At 40.9% G+C, this 16,507-nt stretch overlaps 1 protein-coding gene across 1 annotated transcript in view; it reads right to left on the bottom strand.

The window, feature by feature from the left end:
• Nucleotides 1–16,507, bottom strand: part of GALNT9 (polypeptide N-acetylgalactosaminyltransferase 9) — a 151,945-nt gene that overhangs the window by 122,110 nt on the left and 13,328 nt on the right. Inside the window, exon 2 of the mRNA XM_075168068.1 lies at nucleotides 1,726–1,906. Coding sequence (XP_075024169.1) covers nucleotides 1,726–1,906 — 181 coding nt within the window. The remainder of the gene's footprint in view (nucleotides 1–1,725; nucleotides 1,907–16,507) is intronic.

Here is a 16,507-nt window from a genome sequence, read left to right as displayed (position 1 = left end):
TCCTGTGACTCGTAAGTATCTAGAAACAAGTGTTTCAATTCTAGCATCTAGACCTAACTAGAACCACCTCACAAGTGTCAAAACACCACAAGGAAGGCAGTTCTCCCAGTAAGTCAGACAGTTAATCATGCAGCATGGCCTTATGAGATTCCCAAAATGAGCACGTCAAAAAGCTTATCTGAATCACTCATCAAAGCTTCCACGTAAAACTGTGGAAGAGTATAATCTGAAGTGAAGTATCACTGCATTGCAAATGCTGTCATGCTTCTGACAGCTGCTGAGATAGATTCAAGCTCTGCAACCATCGCTTTTGTATTTCTGGCCTGGTTTTAGTAGAGCATTCTCATTTATTATCCACCTGACCGCAGCAGCTAATAACAGGCCAAGTCAAACCTCACTGATTTTCATTTGAAAAACTTCACACTGATTTTAAGGGTCTTTGGACCAGATCTGATGCACAACTCAAATATTTGCATAACTACGGACTATTTTTCCCCCAGAATAATTCCATGATGGATTTTTATGATACATTAAGAAAGATGGAGAGATGAGACCACTGTGATATCAAAGCAGTAGATTTTTTTCTCTTTGCCACTTCTTTTATCTAGGTTTTCTTTTGTATAGCAAGTGTCCGAGACAACAAATGCTGAGTCAATACTTCTGAGATTAGATTAATATGTAACACAACTAATGAAATTTGTAGTTAAGCTGAAGTTTTGTTTTGCTAGATTTTGTTTTTGGCAGCTTGAACTGCCTAAAATCCTAATTCAATTGCAATCTACTCATAGAGCACAGCTGTTTTGCTTGGCTAAACTTTTCTCGTCACTTAATAAGATACTTTTTTATTTAACTTTCAGTTCTGCCTAGGAGCCCCAGTGGGTCTTTTAAAACAGAAGATTATTATTAGAAATTAATTAAGTATTCTTTTCAATTCTGTCTCCTGAGAGTAACTAGGCATTCCTGCTGATCTCCTCTGCATTAAGACATTACTGATTGTCATTCGTACAATGACAGTGCGGATGTCTCATCTGGAAGATACATAACTCCATAAATATGGAAGATTTTAAAGACATTTAATACAAAATATAATAAATCAGTATAAATATTAGATATACAATTGCAATGTCAAACATAGCACAGGCATGTAACACTAGAATAAAAATAAACACACATTCCAAAGACAAAAAAAAAATCTTATTGCAATTACAGGACCCCAATGGGTTACATTTAGTTCATATTTTAGCACATTGTAAACCCTGACTAAACAATTCTAAGAATATCAAATGCAATTAAAGAAAAGGCAGTTGATTTGATGGGTTGGTTTTTTTAAGTGACCAGTGTCTACAAAGGGTTTGTGGTCACTGCCCCACCTTCCCTACGAGAAGCACAGACTAAGGCTCCCGCCTCTGATGGTGGGCTCAGTTGGCACTACCTGGCTTTTTCGAAGTGAACCAAACCCAATAAGCACCGATATCCTGATGTAGTTTTTGATCTGAGGCCTTGAATGTACATATTAATGCATTACAGAATTAGCTATGCATTTAACACGGCACTTCATGCTTGAGATGGCAGTCGGTCTTTTTAATTTTCACTAAACTCAGGGGTATATGTGTGGCTAACTGCTGCCATACTCCAATCAGGAAGGGGTGTGAAGAGAAGAATGCCACCATGGATCAACAGAACGACAATCAATCAAATTTAATAATAATGTGGAATTCAACTTACTTTTTTGGTCTGTAGTCAGGGATGGACCTGTCCAGCGATATCCTGTCACTGAGTTGGGCATTGTAACCATATTCTTCATACTTAGTCTCTGATTCATGGCTATCGTCTCTCAGGGTAGCAGCCATTCCCCCCTGGCCCAAGCCTCCTGGACCTTCAACTAATCCCATGGGCTTTGCCAGACCTAAATGAAAAAGACAAAAAAAAAAAATCAAATTATTAATATAAAGAAAATGGATCTAACTTCTTCTGTGACCACAGAATGTTTTTAGATAAACAAGATCTGAACTCCCATGAAACTCAGCTCTGAAACCCCCATGGCTCTGTGGAAATTATCTTCAGCTTTTCAAACTGAGTCCATATCAACACATCTTGTAGTATCAGTGCATAATTATTAATGAACAAACTGTAAAGAATCAATTAGCAGCTTTCACGATTTCTCCTTTTTCCTGTATAAACCTTTTCCCTGGAAACAGGATTCTTGTTTCCAAACATTCCAAAATGCCTAATTATCCTTAAGATAATTAAGATAAATTTTCCTCATAAGAATTGGAGGCCAGGCCCTTTCCCAGTACAGCCCATTACAGATCCATTCATTTTAAGGGAGATATGTTGAATTTCTACCGTATGTAAATCTGCCAGTTTAACTCCATATTAACGTCCATTCTGGAACAAGTGATGGAGCTGAGGTATCTGCTCTGTGGCTCTAAGACCACCTGCAGCTCTTGAATGGTTCAAGTTTGGTTCCCATGCTGGGAATACAGCTATGCAACTGGTCACCAGCTGCTGCTGGGTGGGAATCTAATTCTGGGTAAATCTAATTTCACTATGCGAGTCAATAGATGGGTCATTTGGGCTCAACTGCACACCTTGCCCAGCCTGTTCCCACAAAGATGTGCCAGAACTATTAGGGAGCTGACACTACCTCTCACCTGGGAATTACTCCAGGTTTCCTCTGTCCCTCAGATCTCTGACGAATGAAATATGCGTATTATGTAAGATACTCAGCTCTATACAGCTTATAGGATCAGAAAGTTTGGACACACTTGAACTAAAACGATTAGCCCTACTTAGTGCTGAGATATCAGCCAGTCAACAATGCATTTATAAGTTTCATTCACGGGTATATTACTGGTCAACTCAAAAATACATGTAAAACAAAACTAAACCCACATAAAAAATGCCCATATGATCACATGCCAAGAACCTCTTCCATGGCAACAGGCATTTAACTTGGTGCTGAATTCTCATAAATAAGCTCTTCAAATATCCTGTGTTTAATGTCAAAGCTTTTCTTTCCAAAAGGCTCACTATCAACAGGTCATTATAAGCGAAAAAGCTATTTATAATAGTCTTGGGGATACCATACAGAAACGTGCAAATATCCTCCAAATCATTTACAATGCAGAGCAAAATAATTAGAGTTTAACCTGCTCAACATTTTTCACATTAAGACTTTTTCAAGAGGAAAATGTCATTATTTCAACTAAACAATTAAAGAGAAAGACAGAAAGAAACTGTCCACATTTGCTAGTAACAGACATGCAAGGCAGTACAAAGCTGGGACTGGCTTTTCCAAGTCACAATAAGGTCTGGGACAGTTTAGTCCCTCATGCAGGAATTTCTCTTGCACCTCATTGCTAACACTGTCCTCACTTGTTATAGCTCCGTCATCATCTCTGCTTAATTATAAGACAGAACAGAGAGACAGTGGTTCATCAGTGGTCTGAAAGAGTAAAGTTAGCATTTTCTACTGTAGGTGCTTATAAGAAAATCCCGTGCTAAGGTTAAATGCAACACTACAAATAGTCTGTCTGAACATAAAAGGACTGAGTACCTGCAGTACTCGGGAATTTTGGTACTGAATTTCAGACATTGCTTACAAAAATACACACCTCATACTGCAATCAGTGATCCCAAGTCAGGACAGACCTTGCTTATGTTTGTGTCTTTGATGTCTTCTTCATGTTCCTCATCATCATGCACTGAAATGCTCAACTGTCTCAGAGTGAATCATGAGTCTTAGCAGGAGGAGGGAGGGCAGAAGAAGAAAAAAAAAGGACACCCTACAGAAAAACATTCTTGGCATGGCCGAGCTTTTGAAAAATTCAGATAGCTCCAAGCATTCAAGCCTAGTGAGTTGTTGAAAAGAGGGGAAAACAAGAGGCTCGTGCAGCCGTGGTCTCATTATAGGTGTGTGTGTGTGTGGGAGGAGAGCTCCAGGTCTCACTAGCAAGGGAGATCGAACAGAGACACGAGCAGAAACCCCACAGGCCACACACCCATCAGGAGAAAGTAGAAAAACGAAGCTTCGAAACAGCATCTTTTTCTAGGGTATTGTATTACTGGGACACAAAACACTGAGCTACTGGGATTGATACTGATGCTTAATCAATAATGAACTTCTTCAAAGCTGTAAGTGAAACAAAATGCTAGGAAAAATAAAAGGTATGCTCAAGGCAAGGGAACGTGGTATCAGTAGAGAGCTCTCTTCTTCAGCCAGTCACACTGTTGAATTGCTGCTTACTAGGAGACACAACTGAGCGTGCTGAGTCTGGACAGGACTTACCACACTGGTTGCCGTTCTCTAGTGTAGTCCCGACTGGTTCTATCTTAATTATTACCAATATTAGGATGCCTACAGTTTGCTATTGATGTACAAACATACTGAGAGTTCCTACTCTGAATGACTAACATTGGTCCACTGTGATCTCTTGAAAAACAGTATTCTTGTCCCTAAAAACTGAACAAATTTACTTCATGCATCACAAACCACTCTATTGCTCACACTTCTTTGTGGAAATGTACCTTATAAATCTTTCTTCCACTAAAACTGCTTCAAAAACGTCTGAGAACCTTCCATTCTTGCTTGCAGCAATCATCATAGAGCGACTGGGTTAGCATCAAGTGATAACCTGCAGCTGGTATTACACTTCTGCATTCTGCAGGGACAGGGAGAAACTAGCACAAGGGAGGCTCACAATTAGGAATTGATATAATCAAGTCTCCAAGTGGGTCATGCAAAGGAAGAAGCTGTAAGCAAAAAATGTATATCATGATATTTGGGATATTTGAGAAGGACTATTTGAATTTTCTAACGAAACAATTTTCTGTAAGAAAAATGGAGAACAACACAGTGTTGAAACGTGACTAAAACTCTTCAAGAGTTGTGTTGCAGTTAATGATTTCAAACAACAGAAATTCTTTTACCTTACTAAATGAAGCACTTCAATACACATTAAATATTTCTGAAAATATTTTAGGGAGCTTCATTTTGAAGGAAATTGTAACATTTGTCCCTTTTGTTCCAATTTAGGATGAGAGGCTATTTGGCACTTTGACTAGCTTTAGTATTTAATATTACTTCCTTGGAAAAATTAGAACAGAAGGGCCTAATGTTGCCATCCCTGGTCTGACAATTAGTCCTTGCTTAAGTAATTACAGAAATTACATGTCTGAGACTCTAAATCTCTCCCCTCCCAAAAGGAAAACCACAGCAGCCTGATCTTCCTGCATGGTACAGTCTTAGACCTGAAAGACACTAATAGCAAGCAGTGATGCTGCATGCCTCTGCTTTACTTGCCCAATATACGGCATCTCAAAGGGGGGCTCAGTTTCAGAAAAAAGTCACCAGTCCCCTCCAAAAAAAAAGAAAAGCACAAGCAGGCCTTATTAAAAGGAAGTTAAATTAAGCACTTTAGAAGTTAACGAATCCAGAAAACTAGACACTTCATAAAGCCTATATCCCTGAAAGACTGCAATGTGGAAATTTATTTGCTGATCATTTGGAATCATCTGGGCTGGCTTCTGATGTTACATCAAAGCAAACTGAAGACGACTTCATTAAAGTTAACTGACCTGCTTTGATGAAAGGCACTCCAAGATGTGGCGTGCTCATTTGACTTTAAGCGACAATTTGATTCCAGTAGTTGAAAACTTTATTCTTTATACTATATGCTCTTGCAGTTTACAGAACAAAACAGTTGCATCTTTATGGCACAAGTAACAGGAGAATGAAACTTTCAACTCACAGGAAGCATCAAGCACTTTGTTTGCTATTTTTCTTATGAGAGGATTAGTTAGATAGCCTTCCAAACCATGCATAACGACAATTATTTCACATACCTTTTTCCTAAATCTGATATTCTAGCTCTTCATGCTGATAATCTGATCTTGTTCTAGGAAAGAGTCATCCTATGTCTGATTTTCTCTCAGAACGTATTGCTGTGAGGTTTTTTTCCCCATTCATTACCCAAATTGTAGTCTAGTCTGACTGACAGTTATTATAGCAATGCAGTAACATTGGCCAATATACAGCAGCAGTTAAATAAATGATATCACATTGCTTCATTGTGCAAGAAAAGCACTGAAGTGTCTCTAGAAGTTCTTAGGACCAATGAATATAGTATATTTTATATATATGTTTGTGTGTGTGTTAAATTCAGCAATTACAGGCAATGCTCTTCAATGCTTAGTTGGCTAGCTAGACACAATATAACTATGTCTCAAATAAGATAACATTTGCATAGCATTTTTCATCTCAAAGGATTACCTGTTGCTTCAGCAAATGTCTCCTTAACAGAGTGCTTTGCCCCATGACTACCTAAGTCAAGATCATAAGTCGCTAACCCCCAAATCCAGAGTTATCTGCATTGGTCAGCCTTTTGTGAAAAAAGAGAAAACATTCTACGGCAGTGCTCGCGCAGGATGCGTAGGTGGGCTGCCAAAGACAGGGAGTCAGCAAAGAACAAGCTATTTGTGCCTGACGTCTCGGGTGTTTTCTGCTCAGCGAAAACCCAGGGACTGCCCATAGAAGAACTCATTCCCGTGGATCTCGCCTACTGGAACAACAGGGAAAGGGATACGTTTCTGGAAATACTGCTGCTTGGCAGAGAGACAATTGCTATTGACTTTATACGCTGGGTGCTCAGGTCCTACAGAGATGGGGAGCAGTATAAAACCTAAAAAAGACAGATGGAGAAGTGCTTCTGGTTCAACTTCCAGCATATATCTGGGTTTTAACCAAGGCAGATCAGATGAGAGAGCTTTTCTGTTTTCTTCTTTTAAAGCTTGCTGCAGAATTCCAGATCCTCGTCTTGTATTTGAGTTGCCCGCCTATGGCTCTAGCTAGCACCCATTTCACCCTTTTTTCCATGGCTTGTGAAGCCGTTGTGGGCAGGGTACAGCAGCATTGCTGATCGTGTAACCCCTGTGGCTCGTGTCAGAGCAAAGGATTGAAACCACGCTGCCAGCTCTGAAATGGTGATGGGCAGAGAGGGGAGAGAGGGAGCAACAGTGGCAACGCCCAGTGAGCTGCTATTTTTAAAGCTGTCTTTTCTTTAATTTTTTAGACTAAAAAGATCTACAGCCTGTACGCTGGGATCAGTCATACTCAGTTCAACACCACAGATGACAATGAGGTCACAAATAATTAGTGTCTGTCACTCATTTCAAATTTATTGTTCTCACTGCAGAGATTTCTGTGTGAGAAAGAACTTGCTGGGAGAATGGAGAGAAGAATGAACCAGTCTTAGTTTCTTAACCAGATTAATTACTCCGCAGGATGCATAATTTTCCAGGAAGAAAAGAGACCTCCTATTTTTCACCATAAACCCTGTCACAGTGGGAAAATTACTGAAGAGATTTATGTGAGAAACTATGGCAAAAGCAAGCTCAAACTACATCTGTGATTATTTTAGTGTCTTCTTTTTTTTTTTATTTGCAACACAATTACAGGCAGCTGTAAATCAGGTTCAGCCAAGGTTCTTAGACATAATTAACCTTTTGCCAATTCAAAATAAAAATAAGTAATACAGAATAATTAAACATCCACGTTCACAATAGCAAAGGTCTGTTCTTCGCCTTTTCCTGGCTGACTTGCCACTTCTGGCAAGGCCACCCCCCTTCAGCAGCCGTGGCTCTGCTCCCACACCTCATCCCTCTTTCATCAAAAGTCTGCCCAGGTGGTACCAGGGATGCTGGGCACAATCACAAAGCCAGCGCCATCACCAATGCCACCAGATTTGGTAAGCACTGACAAAACTGCTGCAAAATCTCCAAAATGCCCTTGCTGACCCGTCTCGGTCTTAGGTTGAGAAGGGCTCCAAAGCCAAACTTCTGAGCTTCATCTGCACTCTTGAATAACTACACAAAAGTACTCCGGCTCCTAGCACCTTAAAAGGAGGGAATAAAACATTTCCTTCTAAGAAAACTGGCATAGTCACCCAGCAGTTTTACCTGCAACCCCTGAAACACTTCTCTCTCTTTTAAACAGGAAACATAAAACTCATCAGAAAAACAGTTGTTTCCTTCCTTTTCCAGTTCTGATTTCTCAGTTGAAAACATCCCTGCATACCTTGTAAGGCAATAAAAATCTTTAGATCCTAGTTTAACCAAGGGGAAAAAAAAGAAAAAAAAAGAATTCAGGGGCAATAGCAACTCTACATAGATTGACAAAGCTGACTTTTAGCATTTCCAGTTATATCTTTTGAAAGAAAAGGGTTCATAGACTCTAGAATAGGTTCAGTAACATAGCTAAAACAAGACTCAGCTTACAACATTTTTTTAAGCTAGTTCTATACAAAAGCACCCTTTTGGAAGCAGGTATTAAATTAACTGCATCTAATGAATCAGCCCTAATGCTTCCATCTTGAATTACTGTATTGTGCTAATTCTGTAATCTTGTTTTGTTGCAACTAGAAACTTCAGATGAAGGTTACAGCCTCACTGACTGGCATATCTGTAGGCATGGAGGAAAAAATTGGTCTTCCTCCTTCAGAAGTTAACAGTGCGTGTTAGAGCGAAGCAGATGCACGAGAAAAGCAGCTGGTTGGAGGAGGAAGAAGAAAGAGCAATATGAGCGAGCTGTTCCACACTAAGCAAAAGGTCTCAGCTCACCAGTTGTCTTGCTGTTTATAGTTCCATTTTAGTGATCTCTAAAAATAACTAAGAGGAACAAGCTTTCTAAAATAACATGTTTATATCAGAGAGAGGCTCAATCGCATGAACAGTGCCTTGCCTCTCATACACACCTAGCACAGCCCCGGGACGCTCTGATCGGCTGCTCAGTTCAGTACGTTGCCCATACTGGGTGCTAGAGGAGACATCCTGGGGAGGCTAAGCAAGTCCCTATGGGGCACAGTTGCTAGAGCCGAGAGAAAAGGTACCATGATCTTTGTCTCGATTCCAAATTGAGCTGATGAGTCCCACCAGCCAGATGGTTTGACAAAGAAGGGACATACAGAGACTTCAAAATGGCAGCAGTAACGACTTCTACAAAACATTTTGAAATCTCTGGGAAAAAAGCACCCAAGTTATTTACTACATTCCAAAATAAGCTTTTGGGCTTGACATGCAGTATCAGAAAAAGATCTCTTTTTCAGAAATAGACAAAACTCTTCTACCTCGGATACTTTAGCCGTTGAGGTGCTCCAGGATAATGTTTTTGCAGTAGCTTGTATTGGTTCACATGTCCTTTCACTGGGCTACTGAACACAAAGCAACCCCCACTGTAGAGAAGGTTACAGCATGTGGAGCTGTTTTGCAACTGTCACTGAAATATGGCAGTGCCTCCCAAACACCGGTGAGGTTGGACTCCCAATGCCCCTTGAGGTTGGAAGGAGTCATCCTGCCCACCTTTGGGCAGAAATGATCTGCTGAAAGGTTAAGGAACTCCCCACGATTACACAAGATACCATGGTGGAGCCAGAAATCAAAACCAGTGACTGCCTGAATTCTTGTCCTGTGTGATTAATTTGGAAATTAAAAAGCAGCCTCCCTCAGTTTCTAACACAGGCCCACTCTGGCCAAAGCTGAAGCATCTTCTGTCCAGTGATTCCCAGTGATGCCAGCAGGAGCTAACAGTGTGGGGTAGTATCATATGGCATCAAAAGTAGAATGGTATTTCTCTCTTCTCCATCCTACGATACCACCCTGACTCTCCCAAAATGCTGAGCAACTTTCACAGCCTGTGCTTTCTTTTTCCTTCCATGCTGTATGCTTCATTTTTGCCAAAGGATCCCATGCAAATATTTGCCAAAATAGGTATCTGCCTCTTCCCTTGACTCCCATAAATACTGCACAAGAGCAGCTCTCCGCGATAATTGTCTTGCAGAATATAAAAAAATTGTTTTGTCCCACAGGCATAAATTTGCTGAATGCATTAGCAGCTCAGTGCACCAAAATTAAACCTGGAAAAGTAAAAGCATTTTGCAGTTGCAAGCACAAGGATCAACAGTATCCAGAAAAAAATCTTATTTGAAACTATTTCACTATTTGACACTCTTTCAGTCAGCTTTGCAAACGGTAGAATGCAGCATGAGGAGTCAGCAGTGAATGGTTCATGATTCAATCTAAATGTTAAACAGAGCCTGGCCCTTAATTTCTGCATATCCCAAGTTCCCATATCCCAAAGCAGTTTCTCCTGCCACCACCCTGCAGTAAGCTTACATAATATATAAGATTCGCTGCCCAGGGAACTGATCTGAATTTTGTCCACATCAAAGGTGCTTTCTTTCTGAGCTAGAAGGAATGCTGTATGTGGATGAGATTAGTTTTACATACAGAAACATTCACCAAATCACGCTCCACAGGGACACAGAGGCTCCAACTCTCTGCAAAGAGGAGGGCAACAAACAAAACCCCATCCAATTTAAATGACTCCAGCACTTCCATTTATCTTAAATCCAAAATACAGTCCTATTTTTTATAGTTGTAATCAAGTTTGCTGCATGCTTGCTTGAAAGATTTATGTCCCCTAGTATCCAGTATCAGTCCCAAGTATCTCTGAAGATATACCAGAGAAAAGACAAACAGTATCCTGTGGCTGATGGTTTGAAAAGGAAAAAAGTACAATAACTTGTAAAGCTGAAGCATTTAATGTGCAACCTTTTTAGAAACCAGGTGGTGCAGTGGTTTTTTACCTCATCTCCAGACCCTTCTCTCTGTTCGAGTGGGAGCCTGAAAGTGTTTCTCAACCTTCATCCACAGTTGCCTGACAATCCTGTAAGACATTTATCTGTGAGAAGACTGCTGAACGGCGCTGAAGGGATGAAGCGATTTGGCAGCTCTGCCTGTCGGAGGGCTGTTCCTCTTCTGCCCACAGAAGCTAGTCAGGCAGAGAGAGTGCAGAATCAAGAGCCTTAGAAATGATGTAGATTAGGACAAATTATCTGGCAAGAGAACTAACATCCAACCCTTTACGTGCTTTGCCCCATGTTTCTTCTTCTTTTTTAAAATGGGGACGTTTCCCGGTTGCAGAGCAGCATTCTGAGGCACAGCCTATGAATAGCTGTCAAGTGCTCAAAGTACATTAGATGGAAAATGCCATAAAAATGTCCAGGGCTGTTATCAGCATCTGGGCTAGAAGCTGACCCTTATTCCATCCTACACAGTCTGCCCCTACCATATTGATGTATTAATACTTAAAGCCCTACCAGGACAGAATTTGGCCAGAACAGCTTTTTTTCTTCATGTTTTCATTACGTGGAGTCTAGATTCAGGACACTGTTGTAGCAGATGCTGCATGAGCCCAGAAAGACAGTTTCTACCCCAAAAAGCTCGCTATCAATGTTGATCAGCAAGAGAGGCGGAGGCTGCAGTGCAACAGTGGCCTGCGGATTTCATCCTTGTCATAAAAGCAAGAAAACGTGTTGTTTCATAGCCCACTGGAGGATCTTCTTTTCTATCCCACTGAGCAGATTCTATCCCAACGTGCCCCCCGTACACAGATGGCTGCTTGGGGATGAAAAGGAGAGGATGCCTACGGGAAAGTAACTTGGAGACAGGATTTGTAGTCTTCTCCAAAATAACGTGATCAAGATGTTTCTCAAATGATTCCTTTTGTAGAAAAGCTTGTAATAAAAGCTCCCTACTCATTCAGGTTATTTTGAGATGATGAAAGATGGCAGTTCTGATGTATGTAAGACAGGCTTCCCGCTGAGAAGGCTCGGCACAACTTCTCCTGTGCCTACAGAGGGAAGAAGTCCACATGGAGATCTCTGGTAAAGCTGTTCTATGCCAAAAGCAAGATTCCTAGTGCATGACTTAAGACTTTGAAGAAGAGGCGAGCAATATCTGAGGAAATACAAAGAAAAATGCGTAATGGAGGGCCAGGTGTAGGAGACAAACATAGTAGGAAAAACTGTGTTAATTGTCTTGGCACAACGTGGAGAATGACCAAGTCCATCAATGCATACAATAGGCCTGTTGGGGAAAAAAAGGAACATATGTCCTTGCAGAGCCATTTTCTCTCCCTGACCTACTATTCGAAGGTGTTTCACACATGCCACTGCTGCCTTCATCAGCCCTCTTACAGGCCTAATTTTTTGTTCATTGGCTTAGCAGAAACAGTAGCATTGCGTAGGCTACTCCCTCTCTAGACACAAAATTCATTAGTGCTTTTTAATTGGAAGAAATACTGTGGTTTTATGTACAGATATCTAATATCAAAAGTAATTGCTTTTTTAGAATACTCATTTGGAGCTGGTTTCCCCTTGAGATGAGAAAATGTATTCTAATTACAACAGATAATTCAGGAGGAGATAAACAGATTGGCGACTGGAAGGACCAAGAAATAGGAGCCACACAGACCACTGGAGATGAAGATAAAACCCCATTTGTGAGGTAGAACACTGATCCCAAGCCTATAGATAATAAGAGAGATGCCAGAGTTTTGTCAGAGCCTTGATATAAGCAAAATCAATTTCCTAAAGAGCAGGGATCCTTAAACAAGGGAGATCTATGTGATATATTTTTAAACTTAGATTTTGAGTAACAAAAAAAAAGAGCCTACCCAAATACACAATTCTAAATTATATATGTGCGATTCTGATCGTTTTTAATTTTAATGGTCAAAAAGATCATTGACAGAGAAAGATCAGTTTGTTTTCTTTAAATAAATAACAGATGCCAAGATTCTTCTAGAAGTTTTAAAATCCCAGCTGACTTGTGGCTTGTGCTGGTGAAACATAAAATGGCTTTTTCTCTTCAGGGCTTTGGAGGAAAGCCAGAAAGCTCCTCCTCTGGTGATGGCATAAATCTGGAGTTGGGAGAGGGGGAGCTGAAACGTTGGTGTAGCTGCCCGGCAGCCCACTGATATTAAAAGGAGACAAAATCTGAGCGTCATCAGCTTGGTATCTGGCCTCTGGCAGTAGCCGATACCTGAGGCTTCAGAGGAAACAAAACACAAATCATAAAGCACTTGGCCAATTAAACTCTGCACAGTCCCTGGAAGCAGAGTTCCCTTCTGAACCCCATAGGCAGGTAACTAAAGCCCTGAAGCATAATATTAGATTACCCTCATTATCTTAACTCAGGTAGGTAGAAACAGGGTTTAAAACTACCCAGTACCCTTTCAGAGCCAGGCCACTAATACTGGATGCAATGGCCTCCTGCAGCAATGAATTCTCTGGTACTGTCACGGTCAGAGTGTCACTGACTCACATGAAATGGATCATCTGTATCAATATATTAGATTTTCTTTAATTTTTCCAGGGAAACAGAGGTGAGAACTCCTGGGGAAAGGGATCATTAAAATGATAACAGGGCCGTTCTAGAGAAAGGGAAAGGGAGTTCTCCATGAAAAGCTCCAAGGTGCAAGAGCTAAAACTTTGGGGCTGTTTAATTAGATTCAGAGGAACAAGCTGCTCCAAGCCAAGTTACAGGGCTTTCATTTCACAAATGAGGAAAAGATCTGTTGAAAAACAAGGAGTTTGCTTGTGTGAATCAGACGCAGGGAAGGGAAGCGGCGGACCATTGCAGGAAGGGAGTTCTGACCCAAGGTCTGACAGGACGAAGACCACGGCTGAAAAGATGCTGTTGGATACAATGACGTTTTCTTGCACCTACAGAGCTAACTGCTCGTCTCTAACTTTGATTTCTGATGCAGTTCCGGGTGAGAAATCCCTGACTGGCCTACTCTCAGACCAGCTCAACTACAGCAGTAAATCCCAGAGGGTTAGGTTCCATAAGGAACAAATTATCTTTAAATACGAGGAATCTAAAAAAAGCATATCTATCTAACTTCAGGTCCTATGCAGGCTTGTACTACTCTGGACTCTATTGCGCTGATATTAAAGACTAAACTAACCAAAGGCTGTATCACATCTGACATTGCCAAGCCTGCCAAATTACTTCCTTTCAGCCCAGGTTTCAGTCAGGCACCCTTGGGACTCCGCTCTGTCTCGGAGGGATTGTGCCCAAGACCAAGCAAGACTCTTCTCTCCCTGCTCAAGGGTGTTTGGTGAGCTCTCGACAAGGGCCAGACAAGCCCATCTCCTGCAGCATCATTTTGCAATCATGCTCCACATCATTTGCAGACATTCGTATGCCTCCCTGCTCATTTACCTAAGCAGTCTGCTATTAAATTAAACTAACATAATCACACAGGCAGCTTTCCCAGTAACGAAGTCACATACAACACTTGCCATTTGTACGACTGAAAAGCTCCCGGTTGTTCAACCCATTTTACACAGCAGAGGACGACAGGGTTAAACCCGGCCGTAGTAGCTGCTGAAACGCAAAATCACATCGTGCTTGAAAGTAGAATCTCGATTTTCCACAGCTGAAATAGTCACCAAGTCCACGTCTGGCAATGCAACTACAATAAAGAGACAACGTAAGACCTACAGACCTGCTGGCTATGTCTGCTGCTCTCCCTTCCGTGCTCCAAGAATCACTGTCTGGTGTCTTTGCTGGCCATGAGAGAATCGAATGATCTGAAAAGGTCCCCAGTTTTGTCAGAGCAGTGCTGGTTCTCTATCTGCTGCCTCTCGAGCTTATCATCAGGCACTTCTCCTTGGGAATAGATGGTAGCAGAGATCAGCTGCCTTTGAGGACATGAGATTTCAAATACTTCCATCAGATCTCTCCAAGGGCCCACACTTGAAAATCAGTTAGTTTGGATATCGGTTTTGACAGGAGCCAGAGACAGCCTCGATTCCTCCGTTTTCTTTTCAGTGTGATACTGCCTTATAGGCTCTTTAAAGGTGACATACTTTTCTTTTGCATCATTACACAGCAATATTGATGGCTGGATATTCATTTTCCTGACAGACTGCCCATTTTACATCTGTAGATATGTGTATTTTTCTTGAACTGTGTTTGTGTGTTTCTTTTTCAGGCACATCTTTGACACCTCTCAGGGAGTTTGGCTTGGAAATTTGGCTTCAGGTAGAACTTGCACCTCTGCTTTTCCTCCTCTTTCCTCCCTTCACTTTATTTTCATATCTCATGTCAACATACACTACAGCTGTGCCTTGCTTTGTCAATGCCAGGCTGCAGTGCCTCCTTCCATCAACCTCCTAATACGCATATGATTTAATTTTCTACCAGCAGGACAAGTCAGTTCAAAACCAAATACAGGACACATTTGAAACGGCTAAAATACAGCCCAGAATCCAGCATCTGAACCAAAATGCTTACAAATCAACAATTTATGGCAGTTTTGAAGCTACAGTGGTTGAAGAAAGTTACTCTGCAGAGAGTCCTAATTGGTGAGATAAATTAGCAGCCCCATTTATACCAGATCTATCAGAAGAGGCACCAACTAAAGGTCTGATTCTCTCCTGCTCACAGGGGAGGAGTAGGAGTAGAAGTCCACAGTGCTGAGAATCATACTTGGTTTTGAAGTGCCTTGCTACTGTTTAAGGAAATGTTGAGCCTGGATGTGGTTTTGGCTCTAGAGAGAAAAGTGTTCCCTCTTGAAATTCATATTTAGAAAATGAAAGACACAATGTTGCATGGATAGCTTATATCATACAATTAATCAGGGATTTATCAGGGAAAAATAAAAAGAATTAGGTACTATATTCTCTGGATGAAGTAAATCAAAGGATGAGGTAGTTTTGCAAAAGAAAGGAGAAATGAGGATAAATAGCAATTGTCAATAAATTTGAGAAAATAAAGATGTAATGTTAGGGAAAAAATATTGGCACAATGTTTTATTTAAAAGCGGTAATAAAAACATTGCTTACTTTGATTTGTGCCCTTTCTGGTTTATTGTTGATATAAAGATAAATTGACTCAGACTTCCAGGAGTGGGAAAGCTACGATCCACTGGTACAGGCACTTTAAAACACAGCACTGCTATAATACCTAATTCATTATTAACAAGATTGGCTTCATCGCATGTTGGTATTTTTATGAATTGACTGTGACCTACAGCTAGTTTAGGCCCTGACAAACTCACTGCAAGACAAAGCGGGCTGTTTGACGAAGGGGGGATGCATTTGGTAACAACGTGCTACTTTGATCCACCTACAGAGCATGTTTAAAGCTATCACACGCATATAGAATTCAGATCACATATAAAGACAATGGCTGAGTTTTTGAAATTGTGGATCAGACTTCTCCAATTTACCTTCCTAATGCCACTGACTGCAATAGTGCTTACCTGGTTTCCACCAAGGCAACGTAAAAAGAAATTCAAGTTTTCAGAGACTCAATTTTTCTTCAAGCTTTCCTTTACTTTATGCAGAAATTCCATAAAAGAATGAATGTTCCCGTCCCCCAATGTGTCTCAGGTTTGTACTTACGACTACATTATGAGATGTTAAATTACACAGTAAAGAGAGAAGTGGAGACAGTGATAGAAGGTGCCTTTACACAGCAGAAGCAGATCCTTCAGTGAAGATTCAGGTATGAATCAGAATTTGAATTTCAGAAAACTGAGTTCTGAGCTTTCAGCTTGGACTCATCACTCCTCAAGGATGCAAAACAGACGTGCCATCCGGTCACGCTTAAACTTCAGGTCAGACCCACGCATCCCGTAAGCAGAAAGACCTTT

The sequence above is a fragment of the Calonectris borealis genome, chromosome 18, assembly GCF_964195595.1.
Source record: "Calonectris borealis chromosome 18, bCalBor7.hap1.2, whole genome shotgun sequence".
NCBI classification, from domain to species: domain Eukaryota; kingdom Metazoa; phylum Chordata; class Aves; order Procellariiformes; family Procellariidae; genus Calonectris; species Calonectris borealis.
Note: the sequence above shows the minus strand (reverse complement) of the source record. Positions and strands in the feature narration are given on the sequence as shown.